Source organism: Dreissena polymorpha, chromosome 6 (assembly GCF_020536995.1).
Source record: "Dreissena polymorpha isolate Duluth1 chromosome 6, UMN_Dpol_1.0, whole genome shotgun sequence".
Lineage (NCBI taxonomy): Eukaryota > Metazoa > Mollusca > Bivalvia > Myida > Dreissenidae > Dreissena > Dreissena polymorpha.
This window is the reverse complement of record NC_068360.1, coordinates 35,748,614-35,766,467: the sequence shown is the minus strand read 5'-3', so window position 1 is coordinate 35,766,467 and position 17,854 is coordinate 35,748,614. Positions and strand designations below refer to the sequence as shown.

Here is a 17,854-nt window from a genome sequence, read left to right as displayed (position 1 = left end):
GCAATACTAATTAGTCTTAAGATGAACCTTTTAAAGTTTTTAATAAATATGCTCTGTCTTTGATTAAGATTATTTAAAAAGAACTCAACTTCAAAAAATAGTGCAAATTGCTTAACCTTCTTCTAATAAACAACCTGTATCTGTGTGTTTCAATGTTTCAGTGGAACAACTACGCAGTGAACTTGAACAGCTCAAGTCACAGGGAAATGAAGCCTTGAAGTCTCGAGACTATGTCCAGGCTCTAAAGTTCTATGATCAAGGACTTCTGATATCCCAGAAGTCTGAGCAGCTCTATAAGGAGGCAGCCATCTTGTACAGTAACCGTGCCAACGTGTGTTTCACATTGGGGAAGCACTGAGGACGCTCTCGCCAATTCAATTGCTGCAACTTCATGTGATAAAACGTACCCAAAGGTTGTTTGTTGTTGAATTTTGTTTTGCCAACACACATGCTGTTCTCTTGTTAAAGCTGTCACGGTGGCAGTCAGATGTTAGGTGCATGCTTCTGTGTCTTTCAGATCTTATATTATCTATTACTTCAATATTCTTCAATTGTGTGCGCTACATGTTTTGGTCAACGATCACTTATGGGCATGATACGGGTTGTTTTTTATTTAAACATTATACTTCTGCTTGTAATTTTAAACAAAAACTTGCACCAAATGATCACTGTGTTTAGGCGGCTTGTTGCATGCAAGACATGTGTACCTAACTCAAGAACAAGGCCACACACACAGGTCAAACAGGTCAAACATAGGAAATTTAGCCTGCCACCAATGATCACCAAGTGATGACAGCCTGTAATTTCTTATGCACAGCTTTTGACCCCAGCTGAAACGTTACGAGCACACGTATAGGTGAAATGTAAGATGTAGGCATGGCAACTTTTATGTAGTTTTATACAGTTCTACTAGGAATGCTTTAAAGAGACGGGATAAGGTAATTCTAAGAATTCTTTACCACAGGCTTCTAGTTTATTCATGTTAATAGCCATTAATATTGTCTTTCATATCTAAACAACACAAAATATGAAACACCCACGTGAAAATTCCATCAAAGTTTTATACCTTTGCTTTATGTTTATTATCATTTTACAAAGGGTTCTATTTTTCCGTTGTTGTTCCTTTAACCAAACAAAATGTCTCAAGTGTCGTGTGATGTGACAATATTTTTTTTCCTGATAATGTTCCTGGACTTTTATAAATCCTATATATTGTGCCTTAACTTTTATGAGACATGTATCTGTCTCCATGTAATCATGCATTGTATATCAACAGGGCTACTGGTGGAATGGCAAGGTTCTGCAAGCACTGAACAACTTAGATGAGAGCTTCGATGTGTACATGACCGGACATAAACAGGTCGCCTACTGACGACAAGATCACATTCCTAATGGAAGGCAGTGCAGACATTAAAACTACTGCCAAGTAGGTGCTGCTTTACTTTGAAAATAGTGGTAAATATAGGGATTGCAGTTGTAGTGTAATACAATTAACGCCGTGAAGCTAAATTCACAACTAAGTCTATTAACAAGTTCTTTTCACTTTAATGTTGTCAATAAACTCGTATCACAACTCGTGATGACATTTAACACAAAGTCATTGAGAATACAACTTCAATATTTGTTACTGTTTGTTTTCGAGATAAAAAAGTTATTCAGCCTAAATATGTTCACGAGTCTTGCAGTAAGTCTAAAAGTTGCAATAACCTTTCTTGAATCCTGTCTTACCTGTTTTTGAAACAACTTACAGTTGTTTAATAAAAAATAATCCGTTTGCTCAGGAACATATATGCATACAAAGTTTCAATGATAACCTACAAGTGGTTACACAGAGCTGTATAATATCAAATACTGTTTCACATGAAAAGTTAATATATTGAATGATAAAGCTCGGATGGTTATGCACCATCAATAAGTTTATAGGTAAAATAAGTGCAGTTTCCGTCACATTATGACAAAATAAACAGGCAATGTTATTAAAACCCGAACTGTCAACATAACTATCTGTCAATTTAAACTGTGAGAAAGTTCATAGCGGTAAGATCACGGGTAAGATCACGGTTAGTTAAATGGGTACAATATTTCCTCTACGATAGGTTATGGAACTTGAATGATCGAGTGATGCAATCTATGTTGGTTTTCTTTAAACCTTCAGCAAAGGATAAGGAGTGTGCCTACGTCACACATCCCCCTTCCTTTATATAAGAATCTTACTTATTTAGTACATACCAATTACTTTATGAATTTCTTTGATATAACTAATTTGCTTAATTCTACTATTTCGTCATAATAATTATCCAACGGATTGGTAAAGCCATGCCAGTTTTGTGTCTGTGTTTGAGTTGCATTAGGCTTGAGAAGGACTTCAGATTCGATATGTTCGCATGCTGTCATCCTCAAGTACTGACTTCTCCTAGACTTTTATTGCCGTTCGCGGGTCAGTAATGTGCAATTACAGTTCGTCAAACGGACCTTACGTTTTCATTGACAGTTAATGAACCACAACTCAGAGCGGTAACGACCTATATGACAATGCTTTTTTTTGCCAAAATGTTTACATGATGTTAACTATGGCAGTATACTTTAATAACAATAAGCTGCTAAAGAAACACATGTCAACATTTGAACCACTTTCCCGAAAACTCCATAATATTTAATTTAGAAGATATGGTGTCCATCATGATTGTTGTTCATTCCTGTGTATTTTTGCATTTTTCTTATTTTATGTTGTATTCATCAAAATGATTCGAACTGCATTTTCGCCAGAACCTAATTGAAACGTCGTTAAAATTAATTCTGCGTACACGATTTTATTTATTATATAAAAACTAAATATGAGGCATGTTTTAGAATTTTTAACATATCACCTCGTTTGACTTTAATACAAATATAATATATATTAACAGTTACCAGGATTCCGTAACTGGCCTTCGGTAACTTGAAAATTTGAATAACCTGATTTGTGCGGGTCGTTTGCCTTGTTTGACATAACATACGCATCTACATTTAATCGATTTAACTTTACCTTTGGCGAAGTAACGTTTTAGCATGAATGTGTTTTGTGTATTGCATATGAAAAGCAAAGGTGTTATGTGTTGACAAATGTGTTTTGCAATGGTTTTCACCGTACGTACAGAACATAACGTTTTCACAAGAGGTAACTATACCCTATGAATACATTTATTATAACAATAAATACCACTTTGTACAGCCACAAAAGTGTATCTTAACAAAAGCGAAGAACCGTGAATGTTCATTATTATATATTTACTTTTTTGTTAATTACATATATAAATTAATATTCAGCCTTTAAACAAATTAACATATAATATAATAACGATTTTGGGAGCCTAATGGGTACTTTTCCAGAAACAAAATTTGTTATAATTTTCATATTGTAAATTATATATCACAACTTACTGCAAAAATTTAAATCTTTTTACCAGCCAGTTAACTTGTAACACTTGGTTGCAAACTCTTACCCCTTGACTCGGTTGAGCGTTTTCTATGGATTGACCCTATATCTAAAATATTTAGTTTTTGTAAAAGGAATATACATATATTTTCACAATTAACCTAATAAACATAATAAGTGGATTGTGCTAGTAGACGCAGCACGTAAAATTTGTCATAGAAAGCGGATTATGCCTTTAATTTCCAATAACACGCGCACTCATCTGGATAAAATGGCAAAACGACAACAAATCGTTCACTGACAAGAATCTTTCATTACGTTTTATGTCACGTGTAGTGGGATGCAATGCATATATTGTGCATATTTATGGAACGCAAAAAATATTCTACATACTTATTAAATAACAGGAAGTTAAACCGTTTCTATCTCATGAACTTACACTTTGAGTATGCCTACCCCCATTCATTATCACGCTATGAATTTCAGTATAAATGTGTATAGCACATGTATACGAATCCTTTACATCAAATCATGTAACATGATGAAAAAATGAAACTCTAAAAACATATAAACTTCTTGTAAAGAGTTTTATTTTGTGTGCATGAATTAAGTCCAAAAACAAGTTTGTCTTACGTAGATCTTTTGTTCCAATGTCGAAAGTTACATAGGATGGCAATGTGTCAAACTGGACAAGATGGTAAATTCCTCTGGAAACTGCTCCATGCTTCCATGTGACATCTGTGACATGTCAAACACTTAAATAAAAAGAAACCATACTGCAAGTCCATGTTTGAATAAGAAACGGAAAGTGTTCATACATCATTCAGTTTTAAAGCGTGGTTATTCATAAGCTACACACGATAAGAGCATTATTTGTTTAATTATAGAAAAGGTTAATAAAACATACCGTAATGTATCTGCAATAACCTGCCTTCATTTAACAGCAGAACAACGTTTGTTATCGGCATCACATTCTTTTTTTGTGTTTGCAAACCGCCGTTTCTGTTGACGCAGTTTCATTTTTCATTAACATATCATAAGAATTGACGTCATGAACGAAAACAAATCAAACGAATTTTAATAAATTGAATTTTATTTTAAAGTAAAACAATCTGAAGGAGATGAACTTGTTAAGATCAAACATAACAACGCACACATTTATTTCGTGTTTCAGGTCTTTAATTAAAACGCACTCACTTATTTCGTGTTTTAGGTATTATTTCCGGACTGTCGTAGATATCCAATCCTTGCCGAGCTCTTTCTGAATACGGCATTATCGCCTGAATATTACCGATCTGGTTAGGTCCCTATTGCCTTAATCATAAACATAAACATATTCGTTTAACGTTTGAGTACTCTTATTTTGTATGTTACTAAGCTTAACCTTTATATCCTCTGGTTATCATGTTTTTTAAGTTTTTAATACTGTTTTAATTCAACTGATTTCTTATTATCTTGGGTTACTGTAACGATTTGTATCTCCCGCCTAAAACGGATATAGAATTTGCGTTGTCCTTCCATGCGTCAGTCCGTCCGTCCATCTGTCTGTCACACAACTTGCCAGGGCTAAATCTAAGAAACTATATAAGATATCAACATGAACTTTTAAGGGTGTATAGTTATCAATTATTAGAAGTGAAATGCACAAGAATCATAACACTACATGTTCTTAAATAATAATTATTGCCCTTTGTTTTTATTATGTACCTTTTCAGGGCTATACGTCAGATACCATACAAGAATTTAATATGAAACGTCATGGGTGTATTGATTTAAATTAATATACGTGCCATGCTTAAGAACCATAAGCCTTCAGTAATATTTATTGACCTTTGTTATTTTTATATAATGTATTTTTTCAGGCCTTTATCTCAGATACGATACAAGATTTAAACATGAAACTTCATGGAAGTTTAGAAATCAATGGGAAGAAAAGCCATGCACAAAAGCTATAAACCTACACTTTCTTAAATACGAGTAATTGCTTGTTTATGATGTAACTTCTCAGATCTATACGTCAGATACGCTACACATTTTAACATGAAACATACTGGGTGTATAAATAGCAATGCGGAGAATTGAAATGCATAAAACAATTACCCTACACATAATTATTATTTTAGGATTATACCGAATATCAAGGGATTTGCACCATCCTTAAACCTTTTTATTTGGCAGGTGTTATCAATTCAACGACTTTGCTTGTTTAACGTATAATTCACTTATACAGTTTTGACACCCTGGTATGTTTTTAGTTTTTAAATCAAGCGCTAGGACAATCAAAGGGTCACTCACCGGATGTTTCAAAACTTGTATGGTTAAAATGGTAAGTCGCGCTGTTGTCCGTGGCTCACAATGTTAGCTCTAGCTGCACTTCGGTTAGATTCTTAATCGTTGGCTCTTACTAATGACTTACAGCACAATTCAATTAACGACGTGTAGCGTAATTCACAACTGAGTCAATTAACAATTACATTTCCCTTTAATATTGACTTTTTATTTGTTTAACGACGTGTCATGAAATTTAGGACAAAGTCATTAAGTACTACAACTTCAATATGTGTTATTCTCCGTTTTTCAAAAATATTTTGTTTGCCTAAAATAAATTCGATAACACGCGTTTATCTGTATTCCTAAATGTTCAAATAAAATAACCAGTCTTGAACCTGGGCAGAACTGTTTAACGCAAAACTTTGCTTGCTTTATATGCTGAAACATCTGCTGGTTTCGGACAATTGTATAATAGAAGAAAATATGGGTTGTTTGCCAGAAACATATACAAAAAATATGGTGAATGATAAAACATGGATGTATATACACGGTTGTGCAATAAAAGCAAATGTTGTGTGCACAGAAACTACCATAAATAAATATATTGAGCGATGAAAATCGTATGGTAATGCATCACCATCAATAAGTAAATATAAGTGCATTGGCGTCACATAATGACACAATAGACAGGCACTGTTATTACAACCCAGACTATCAGAATAAATATATATCGTTTATACAATTAGAACGTGTATAGCACCAACAGTAAAGTAAACTAAACAGGTACAGTAATAGCTCTAAAACATGCTATAAAGTACCAATTGAACAACTGACTGTGTAGATCGTGTTAATTAAAATTCACAAGTTTTATTTTGAATGTCGTTAGAATCATTTTATCACAGTGTGGGTACAAGTTCATTCAGGAAAAAGTTATTTTATGGACATCAACAGTTTGTAAAATAATATGCTAAGTACTGTACGCTGCATTCAGACAGATACTCATCCCATATAATACCCAACTAAAAATTATTTTCTTCAGTAAGCAAAGTTCATTATACAACATTTATATCATATATGTAACCACACTCCCATTTGTAATGCAAGCATGATTTCCACTGAGTATTACAATTGGATAAATATAAATTATAATTTACTTTATGTGGTTAAAAGGCAGTATCAGTTAATTCTTTGTTTTATAGGACATAATACAATTTTAAATTATTAATACTTGGCACTGATACTAAGTTTTTAAGGATTACACAAAACAGTGAAAACATATGAAAATGTGCGGTTTTTATAACTTCTGACCTTTATCACGTCTACTTTACATGTGCATGTATCAATACATATTTACACACATTTTGTAATATATAATGACCGAGACAATGTACCGTACATCAAATTTTACTTTCTTATAGCAAAAGTATCCCGTAAGAATCATTTAGCAACCGGAAGAGGATATTTATTAATTTAAAATATGCATACATATATGCATGCATACATATAGCAATATTAACAAAATGATGTAACAGACAGACCGTTGCATTTCTGAATTTACACAAATACAAGAAAGGGGAGATAAAATAAGCACAAATTATATATGAGGTACATTTCTTTTGACAACTAATTATCACAAATTTTGATAAAATATACTTTCTTATTCCTTTGCTTCATTCTAAAGACATCAAAATCAAGGTTATGATCTACTTAAATCAATGTTTTTGTAAACTTACCTGAGCACAAATGTACCACCGTATATTCGGTGTACTGCTGTATTTTGGTTATGCGATGTGCTATAGGGGTCGTCAACTTTAGCTTTTTTTACACTCTAAAGGGCCTATTGCGTGCTCAACCTTGATGAAACTCAGTCGGAATGTTTGCTTTGACAATAGTTTGAAATAATTGTGATATGGGTAACATGTGTAAAGAAGCAAGGTCTGTTTTATGTTCAGAAAAGAAACATTGTTACCACACTATGAGCCACAATTATGAGTGAATCTTGTTCAATGTCAGAATTTTTATCGGTTCTTATGGGTAAAAAAATTGGGTCACCAGGTAAAATCTGCGCGCACTCTAGAGGCCATACTGTATCAATTTTTGATGACAATATGATGAAACTTGGTTCATATATTTGCTGAGTTTGAATCTTGGTCACGTACATCCAAGACTTTGTCACCATGTTAAATGATACTACATGTACTGTAGATGCCACATGTATGTCTTTATACAACTTTGGCATTATGTTTATCATGAAAATAACCTGGATGTGTTCGAATGGTGGTCAAGTGCATCTAAAAACTAGGCTGCTTAGAAAAACCATTATACCACGCTAGAGGCCACATTTATGACTCAATCTTTATGAAACTTTGTGAGAATATTAATCTTGAAGATATCTGTTCAGACCTGAATTTGAGACTTAAATGCGTACACGAACTAGGTCGCAATGTACAATCTAAGGGGCATGTTTAACCTAAGTGTGACAAAAAACTGCATTACGAGTTCAAACAAAGACAAACCTTCTTACTACTTTATGAGCCACATTTATAACTAAATCATGATGGAACTTATTTAGAATGTTTTATTTGACAATATATCTAGACCGAATTTGAATCTGGTCAATGTGCATTAAAAACAGGTTACCTGGGCCCGTATTCACCAAACAATTTTTAGACTTAAGTCTAAGAATAATGAAAATTCTTTAACTAAGAGTATTCAATAATTTCTTTAATCTTGAGTCAAACTTGGCATTAACAACTTCTATCTACATCATTAACTTTGTAGAACATTTTGTTAATTGGCATAATCACCAGTGGTAGTCAGTATATATTCATACGCTGGACGCATTTTTCTTGGTTCTAAGTCTATTCTTTGTTCTTGAGTCTAAGAATGGGTTGGTGAATACGGGCCCAGGTCAAATTTTAGAGAAAGCTTGCTATAACCGAAGAAGCTAAACACTGACTTATCTAGAGGAAACTTGGTCAGAATGTTTTTATTGACACTATCTTTGACGAGTTCAGATGTAGGTCACAAGCGTCGTAAAACTAGATCACCATGTCAAAGCCTAGAACCAGCTTTTACCCACTCTAGAAGCAAAATTTACGTATTTCTCAGCTTGGTCAGAATGTTTATCTTGACAGTATGTAGACATGAAATTTAATCTTGGTCATGTTACTCCAAACACTAGGTAATGTTAGATCTTGGTTTATATCTAGAAGCCACATTTATGACAACATAAAACATGGTTAGAATGTTCATCTTTACAGTATGATGATGATATTTGAATATGCGTAAATTTGTGTAAAATACTAGGTCACCAGGTGAAGACAACTGGTGTAACTTGAACTGTGGTTAGCTCTTCATGTCAATTATGACCCTCTTGTAGTGGTATCATTATAAATACTCTGAATATAATCGAACAAAACTATTTTTACGCATGGGCCATTTTAACAATATAAATTGCTCTCGTTACTATTAAATTACAATTAAATTAAAATGATAATATTCCGAAACCTGTTTATTGCACACATGAAGTCTCCTCTTTTTGTTTCTCAGAGGCCTCTATGGCAGAGCGCTACAATCAGCTAACGGTGGTTGATACAGAACTGTGGCCACTGGTGTTGGGCAAGCTGAGTGTGAAAGCAGACTGGAAGACCATGGCCTACCTAATACTGGGAGTCAACATGGAGGACAACCAGCAATATGGGCAGTTTGTAACGGGTACACACACATTTATTTATTTAAATGACATGACATTCTGAATACCCCTACAAAGCAGGAGGTGGAAAGGATAATTTGAAGGACGTTTTCTGTTCGTAAATCAAAATTTTCTTGTCCGCTGTGTCCTTTTGTTAGTCAGTCAATATTTTCTTGTCCGCTCCAGATCTTCTATACCCTTTGAATTATTTACATGAAATGTACCTTAAATGATTAGGTCATTGAGACAGTCTGCAGAAGCAGCCATGTGCCAATTATTCCAACCCAAGGTACAGGTCAAACCTTATTGTTATATATGTGAGCCTTTATTTTCATGTTCATTTTGTTGTCCACTTCAAAACCCGTATACCGTCTAAAGGATTTTCATTAAACGTCTGTCCATGGATGCCATTTGCAGAAAGCATTTATGATAAATCCGCCATGTTGACTCAATGTCAAGGTCACACTGAAAGGTTTTATGTTGCAAGCCGCAAGTCTGTTCTATACTTCGCATGCCTTAAGTGTTTTTCATATTGATTTTTAGACAAGTTTATTAAAGGTCAAAATAATAACTAGGTGTGGTGGTTTAAACCGAATTTTGGACTACTTTGTTTTTTTTCACAAAGGCCTGTGTGCGAATACGAATTTCAGTGTATTTGTAGAAAAAGACTTAAGTAAATACATTAAATTATAATTACAAATTTGATTGCGTGATCATCTATTTATTGTGAGTTAATGGTATTGCATTCGTATTTGTAGAATATAAAATACCATTAAGTGATACACTCCATTTTTAATTTCCTAATTGAAGTTATTGATAAGAAACTTTGACACTAATGCTGACAATAAAAATCCCTGTTTATTACGCCATTCTTTTTAATTGGCGTAAAAGGAAAAATCATTTGGTAAGTTTCTGTTGTTATGCACTTCTGTTGTTTCATAGTCAAAAGATTATGATTGTTTATAGCAAAACATAAGATTTAATGGGATCTTACAAAAACCCTTTATCTGGATCTTATCATACTGTTAATCGACTGTTAATGATATTTCTTTTTAACTGTTTGTTCCTTACAGTGAATGACATGCCAAGCATTTGCTCAGGCGTGGCTGCTGGGTATCTCTTCAACGCCGAGGTCAAGGTCAGCACAGTGTTCGAATTCCTGCGAAAATGTGATTGCATCGCGTCAACTGTTTACTGGTTGGATGCCACCTTGTTTGCTTTATGTTACTACGGAAAAATGACTGTCATAAATAGTTTGCGTGAAGATGAAAAGGATACTGTTCTGCACGCTGTTGTTCGATTTGCATTGAACACTGGTGAGATTATTGTGTATCTCTCTTTTATACTTTGAAATAAATATTACTCTTTAACAGCTTTCTTTGATAGAACAATATCATATTATTGCCCTTTAATTAAAAATTCTATTGATTTTTTTAAGGTTATCTATGATTATGATTCATTTCATGATTATACTTATTTACACGACTAGGTAAATGCCTTAATACATATTTTTCCAGAACACATATAAGATCATTCCAATTTTGGAACATACACATTCAAACTGTTCTTCCATGTTAAACAGAGAGGATGTCACTCCTGCAGGAGATTCTTAGTCAGAACATTCAGACTGAAGAAAGGAACGGTTTGGGTGACACGGTGTTTCACACTGTCGCCAAGTTCCGCCCTGTGCCCGACCCTCTGGTTTTGAAGAAGGTCCATGATCTTCTGATGGATAAAGGCTTTAAGTAAGCAACGAAGGATATCATACTATAAATGAATGATTTTTTCAAGATAGAATAATGTGCTTATCTTATAAAAATGACTCAAAGATAATAATTTTTATTGGTTATCTTACTGGAGAAATAATGTTTTCATGCCAGTTTTCTGATTTTGAAATTTAAGTATTAAGGTTTATTTTCTGCTTTATTTTAGAGGCAATTCAATAAATTCTGAGGGTAAACGCCCAGCAGAATACATGGACCCGTCCAGCTTTGAGCTTCAGCTCGACCTTTTACTCAACTCTGCTGGCCCTGGTATGTATTATTATGCTATGCTGAATAAACGATAAACTAGTTGAAAACGTATGGGCTAGTTCAATTCTACCTTTGATGTATTTGTACTTAATACTATGTAATAGTATAGCTACATTTGCCGCTGGTCATTGTTTTATTAAAAATATCATTTTGTGTAATTTTTGGATATAAGAGGTCTTGATCATTTGTGAGCTATTTATCATATAAAAATTATTCCCGTCTCTGACAATTTTACACTTAAAAGAGGCAGTTCATTTCTTCATTGATATATTTTGATGAAATGTTTCCGAGTTTACTTCTGCAAGTTAAACATACTATATGTGCAACTTCTACATGCTACATGACCCAGTTAACCGTGCTGTATGTTCCGGTTATTCATGCTATATGTTTGAGTTAAAGATGCCTATAGTTCAAGTTTAACAAGCTGTATGTGCCAGTTAACATACTAGGAGTTCCGGTTAAACATGCTTTATGTGGCATTTGAACATACTAGGTGTGCAGGTTAAACATGCTTTATGTGGCATTGGAACATACTAGATTTTCTGGTAAAACATGTTGAGGTTATTATTGAAAAAAGGATTCTGATATAAAAAGCTGATATAAGAGTTTTGAATCCACACAATGGCCCGAATTTGTATAATGTTGTAGTCTACCTGCATGGCCTACATATCAATTTTAAGTGGAGTTTCGATCCATTTATTTTTGACAAAGTTACCGCTATAGCATTGAACAATTTCTCTAGAATAACAGTTTTTCGAACTTTTTCCTCAAGCGTTACAGATATTAACCTGACGTTTAGTGTGTGAGTCTACCAACATGATTTACAGGTCAACGTTAGAGCTCCGGTCCTTTTTTGGCGAAGTACGGGCCTTAGACAAAGGCATTTTCTTGAACAGAAAACTTGTCCAGACTTATTTCTGAAACGCCTTAAGATACTGACCTTAATATTGGTGTGTGTCTACCTAAATGACTTATAGATCAGGTTCGAGTTTCATTCATATCCATTTTTTTACGAAGTCACGGGCCTTGGACTTAACAATTGTCTCTAGAATAGCTGCTGTGCGGCTTCAAAGTGCGACGGAGGGGTTGTGTTTCACAAAGACCGCTCATGTATACCATAAATATTGGCATATTAAAGTTTGTATTTGCATTTATGAAACTTCTGTTTTAACATAAGTTGATTTTTTTTTATTTATTATACACTTTTAAAGATGACTTTATGTAGTAACTAGAGTGTGAGTGCCAAATTCACCAGTTCGGGATCACCAAGGATTATTTTATTCTGGTACTATCTCTTATGTTAGAACAACCATTTGAATCCTGCTATTGTATCTTCTTGGCGTAAGATTTACAGTTTTTAGACGGCATACGGAAATGATTGCAAAAACAAATACATAACCATGGTTCAATTGTTTCAATTGTTACTTCTCAATATCTCCTGTATGATGCATTCATTCAATAATATGATTTTGGTCCTAGGATTGTTTTTTAAATTTGTGGACCATTTCATTCTCGGAACCTTCGTATTGACATATCGCAACTTATTGGACATTTAACAGCTGGCGAAATGCACCAACTGTAACAATGGAATATGGTATTTATATTTGCGTTTATACTCTAAATCTTAAACATGGAACTGTTGGTTTAAAGGCAAATACACCCTTAAATAAGTGTGTATTATATTTTGTTGAACTCTAATGGAAACAATATAATACTCAATTTTCAGAAATCCATTTTGGGATCTGGTCCGTTTTCTTTGGGATGGTGGACCGAGTAACAGCCCAATATTTTAATTAAGAATACAATATTTAGACCCCAGGAAATGCTGCAAGGTTTCAATATACATAGGCTACAAATATTGCTTATGTGATGAGAAAATTGTTCTAAATGAACAATAGTGCAGTAAGATATGTTACAGTCATTATATTTATATTGAAGCGCATTATACTCTTAGAACAGTGTAGTTAAAAGAATATTTTTAGACTAAAGTATAAGAATGGATTGTTGAATACGGGCCCTGACCCATTTTTGTTTATGTCACTTGTGCACAAAATGCTCTTGATGTTACATGGTCAGAATATGTGTTCAACGTATATCTTGACCAAACTAGAAACTGTGACACATGACGTAAACTAGGTCCCTATGTTAAATTGAAGATAGAGCTTGTAACACTCTAGACGTCACAGTTTTATTCAAATAATTATGAAACTTTAGATGAGTTGGAAAATGCTTTCGGTTCGTTTAAAATTGGCCGCAAGAGGGCGGGACAGTTTTCTTTATATGGCTATAGTGTTATCTTGTTAACACTTTAAAAGTCACAGTTTCAGTCCAATCTTCATGAAACTTGGTCAGAACATTTGTTCTTATGATATATCGGCGGATATCAAAAATGGTTCTGGTCTGTTAAAAGACATGGTCACAAGGGGGCGGGTCAGTTGTACTTATACACCTATAGTTGAACCATGTGTACACTCTAGTAGCCACATAAACAGCAAAAAATCTTCATGTTGGCAGTTTCCCTTATACGGCTTTACTACAACATTGTAGACACTCTAGACGTTACATTTAATGACCATTCTTCATGTCATTTGGTCAGAGTATTTTTTATGATATCGGGGCTGAAATTGGAACTGGGTCATTTGAGGTTAGATAAACCAAGTATCTAGGTCAAATTTGTCTTTGCTGTTATGATATTTCAATTGATTTACAAAAGGCTCTGTTTTCTGTAAAAATGTCGCTTCCCCGAAATGCATTAGTTATCTTGAAATCTTTGCTTAAGTGTATACTTTTAACACAGGTTGAATTTTCTTCTTTCTGATAATGAGTACAATCCAATCATTAAAGAAAAAAGATGATACTGTACTCTTAAAGTATTTTTTATAACGATGAACATTACTTCAGATTTTCTGTTTTCCCTCCGAAAATTACATAGTCATAAACCCATTACAATATGAAGAATTCTTCCATAAGAATTGTAATCGACCTTTCAACCAAATTACATGGTCTGGTAGTGGTTTTAAATGGAATATATCCGTTTAATCTCTGAATATTTCACAAATGACCTTGTATAGACAGCCATTTTGTAGGAAATACAGCCAGCTACTTAAAAAGTGTTTTATAACAAATCAAAAGATTTACATATGTGATATACATTATGTGTTTGTAATATTTTCAGTTATCAAAAATTTGTCATAATAATGTTCATTGAAATGTAACGTTTATGTTTATTATACTGCTCTTAGTCTTTTGGAGTCAACCTTGTTAGACTAGTTTAGTTTCTTCGGGTCCGTTATCGTCCATTGCCATCTTGCTACAAGAGTGAGAAAACCGCTTAAAGAATGACATAAGTTGAACATGCTATATGTTCTACTTAAACATGTTTCATGCTCCTGTTAACCGAGCTACATGTGCAACTTTAACATGCTACATATTCCACTCAACCATGTTACATGTGCAACTTAAACATGCTGCGTTTCCAGTAAATTGGGATAAATGGGCAACTTTAACATGCTACGTTTTGCACTCAACCATGCTACATTTGCAACTTAAACAGGCTGCGTGCTCCAGTAAACCGGGCTACATGTGCAACTTTAACATGCTATACGTTCCGGTTAAACATGCTGAAATTTCCACTTTAACAGTCTCTTTGTTTCTGTTCAACATATAATATGTTCCAGTTACGCATGCTTTATGTGCCGTTTAACATTCTACCGGTGCTTATTAAACATGATACTTTCCATTTTAACATTCCAATTGTGAAACTTAAACATGTGCCAGTTAAACATGCTACGTGATTCAGCTGAACATGCTAAATGATCGAATAAACATACTATATGCTCCAGAAAACTAGCTACATTTGTCAGTTATACATACGACTTCTTTAAGTTAAATAGGCTATTTTTCCAGGTCAATAAACTACATTATCTAGATGCATGTGCTACATGTTCCAATTAAATAAGATGCTTGTTCCAGTTGAATATGCTACTTGTTCCACTTATGCTACATGTTGCAGTTTTTATGCTCATGTGCCAGTTAAAAATGTAACATGGCCTAGTAAAATATACTACTTGTTTGAGTTTAAAAAGCTACGTGTTCAAGTTAAGTATGCTATGTATGCATATTGTCTAGTTTAATATGCTACATGTTCTAATAAAAATGCTACTTGTTCCAGTTAAATATGCTTATTGTTTCAGTTAAATATGCTACAACAGGTAGCGTAAATTAAAAATGCTTTTTCTTCGTGTTACACAAAGCTACATGTCCAGTTAAATATGGTAAAAGTTCCAGTTTAAAATTCTACATGTTCCAGTTTAAAATGCTACATTTTAATTAAAAATTCTATTTGTTTTAAATGTCCTGGAGTTTTTTAGATAAGCAATATGGATTTTATTTTATGTGCTAATCACATTTGAATTTCAGAAAAGAAAATAGCAGACATCTATTGTTTCAAACTGAAGGGCAACGACTTTTTTAAGGCTGGAAATGCGAATGCGGCCTTGGATTGCTATTCAAATGCCATTGTGCTTCTTGACTCCATGCCACAAGGGGTTGCTGTGCAAAAGGTAATGCTGACGTTATACTAAATATAAATGTGGTACTCGCAACTGTTTGCTTGTGGCTTTTCAATTAACTCGCAAAAAAGCCAAACAGTGTCACACAATGTTAATACTAAATGCATTTTTACATCCAAGCTCCTGACAAAATTGCATGCTTGAAATCTTTAGTTTTTGTGAATGTTTTATAGAGCATTACGGTAAAATGAGCCTCAAGTTTTGCATATGAATTGCTTTCAAAAACATCTTTTAAAAAGCAACAGTGAAGCAGTATTGATAAATTGGAGCTCAGAAAGTTCAGTATTGTATACGACAGTAATGATCCGTTACTGTTACTCTCCACATGTACAGCAGGGGAAAGACCTTTCATGGTGGACACATGCTTTGAAATATATTTATGTGATACTATATATTAAGCGGGTCGTGGTATTCACTGTCATAGCAGATCGCTTGAATGCGATGTTTGCACTAATAATTATTTCAAATGTGAATTTAATTAAGTAGAGTGGTAAGACAATATTTGAAAAATTGGACCTAAACGTAGATGACATACAATAGGATTGTAAAAAGGTCGTTAGAAAACAATTCAATTTGTATGTTTAAAATGTCTTTATAGTTTTGCTGTAATGAAGACTAGCGCACATGAGTACACGTTTATCTTTAAATATTTATTTGAATCCAATTATTTAAAAGTAAATTGATTATGACTAACTCAAATATTTAACAAGTGTCATTAGTAGTTGTCCGATAACACTTGGTTGGGATGGTTATTGATCCAACTTCTAATATAACATGCGGGGCGGGATGAGCTATTAAAGGTATGCTGAATTTTTTTACGGGGGGGGGGGGGTGGGGGGATTGATTTTCTGGCGGGAATTGTATGTGGCTGATATATGCAAGAAGCTCACAGTGTATTGTTGTATCCTGCTTGAATGTCTCAAGTCCCAAGAAATGCTCTTCTGAAAATTGTATGTGTTAAAATTAAATATAATAATCTAAGGTTGCTACTTTGTTTGGCTGCTGATCATCTTCTGCATTTATCCATATAAGGGTAGTTACTTTTCTGGATTAGATGCACAAGAAGTTTTTACGGAGATGGGGTTCTCTCACTACTATGTTACTTACACTTCTTTTGTTGGGTTTTTGCTTTTACATAGATTATTGTAGGGCTAGCACAATATTGATTATTATGAAATTGCAAAATTTTGCTTGCTGAACAGTTTTATATAACCCCATACAAATTGTCTAGCCATATGTTATTGTTTTGAAAGGGGAAAATACAGAACATTGAAAAGTTGTATGTGTTTTTAGAAGTTCATGTATTAAAATACTGTTTATGTCTGTCATCCTCAGCTCTTCGAACATTTTATGCTTGATCTACTAGTACTTGAATTGATAATATATATTATATTTGATTTATAACACATGCGTCCTTGATATTTTGCTATTCAAATTGAAATGCATGTTCTAGATGGGCTTTCATGATATAGCGGTACTCTTTGGAAACAGAACAGAGTGCTTTCTCAAGTTACGTTTGTACCCTCAAGCATATGACGATGCCGCGAAAAGTGTCGCCATTGATGGAAACTGGTATAAGGTAGGTGCGTCAGTCAATGCGTGGCGTTGTTTGATTTTTCAAGAGGTCAAAGTTTGTTTCCAATCTTCCTGAAGTGCAGTCACTCAATAACAAACTCCACATGTCTGGGTCTATGCACCCTCCTGTGCTTAGCAAATTTTGTAAATATACATTAAAGTTGATGTTGACAACATTTAATTTGAATCCCAAGTATGGTCAAATTATGGTTAAGTGACGGCAAAAAATAAGATAACATGTGTATTTCGAAAAAAACAACAACGTATTACCACTATTGACGACACATTTATAAAT

The 17,854-nt window shown here is 33.8% G+C and overlaps 1 protein-coding gene across 1 annotated transcript in view; it reads left to right on the top strand.

Moving 5' to 3' along the window:
* The window catches only part of LOC127835581 (TPR and ankyrin repeat-containing protein 1-like), a 99,542-nt gene that overhangs the window by 13,014 nt on the left and 68,674 nt on the right, over positions 1-17,854 (top strand). Inside the window, 10 exon segments of the mRNA XM_052362017.1 lie at positions 162-334; positions 336-413; positions 1,277-1,360; positions 4,629-4,713; positions 9,239-9,403; positions 10,454-10,696; positions 10,963-11,125; positions 11,313-11,413; positions 15,833-15,975; positions 17,438-17,563. Of these exon segments, the coding sequence (XP_052217977.1) occupies positions 162-334; positions 336-413; positions 1,277-1,360; positions 4,629-4,713; positions 9,239-9,403; positions 10,454-10,696; positions 10,963-11,125; positions 11,313-11,413; positions 15,833-15,975; positions 17,438-17,563 (1,361 nt within the window).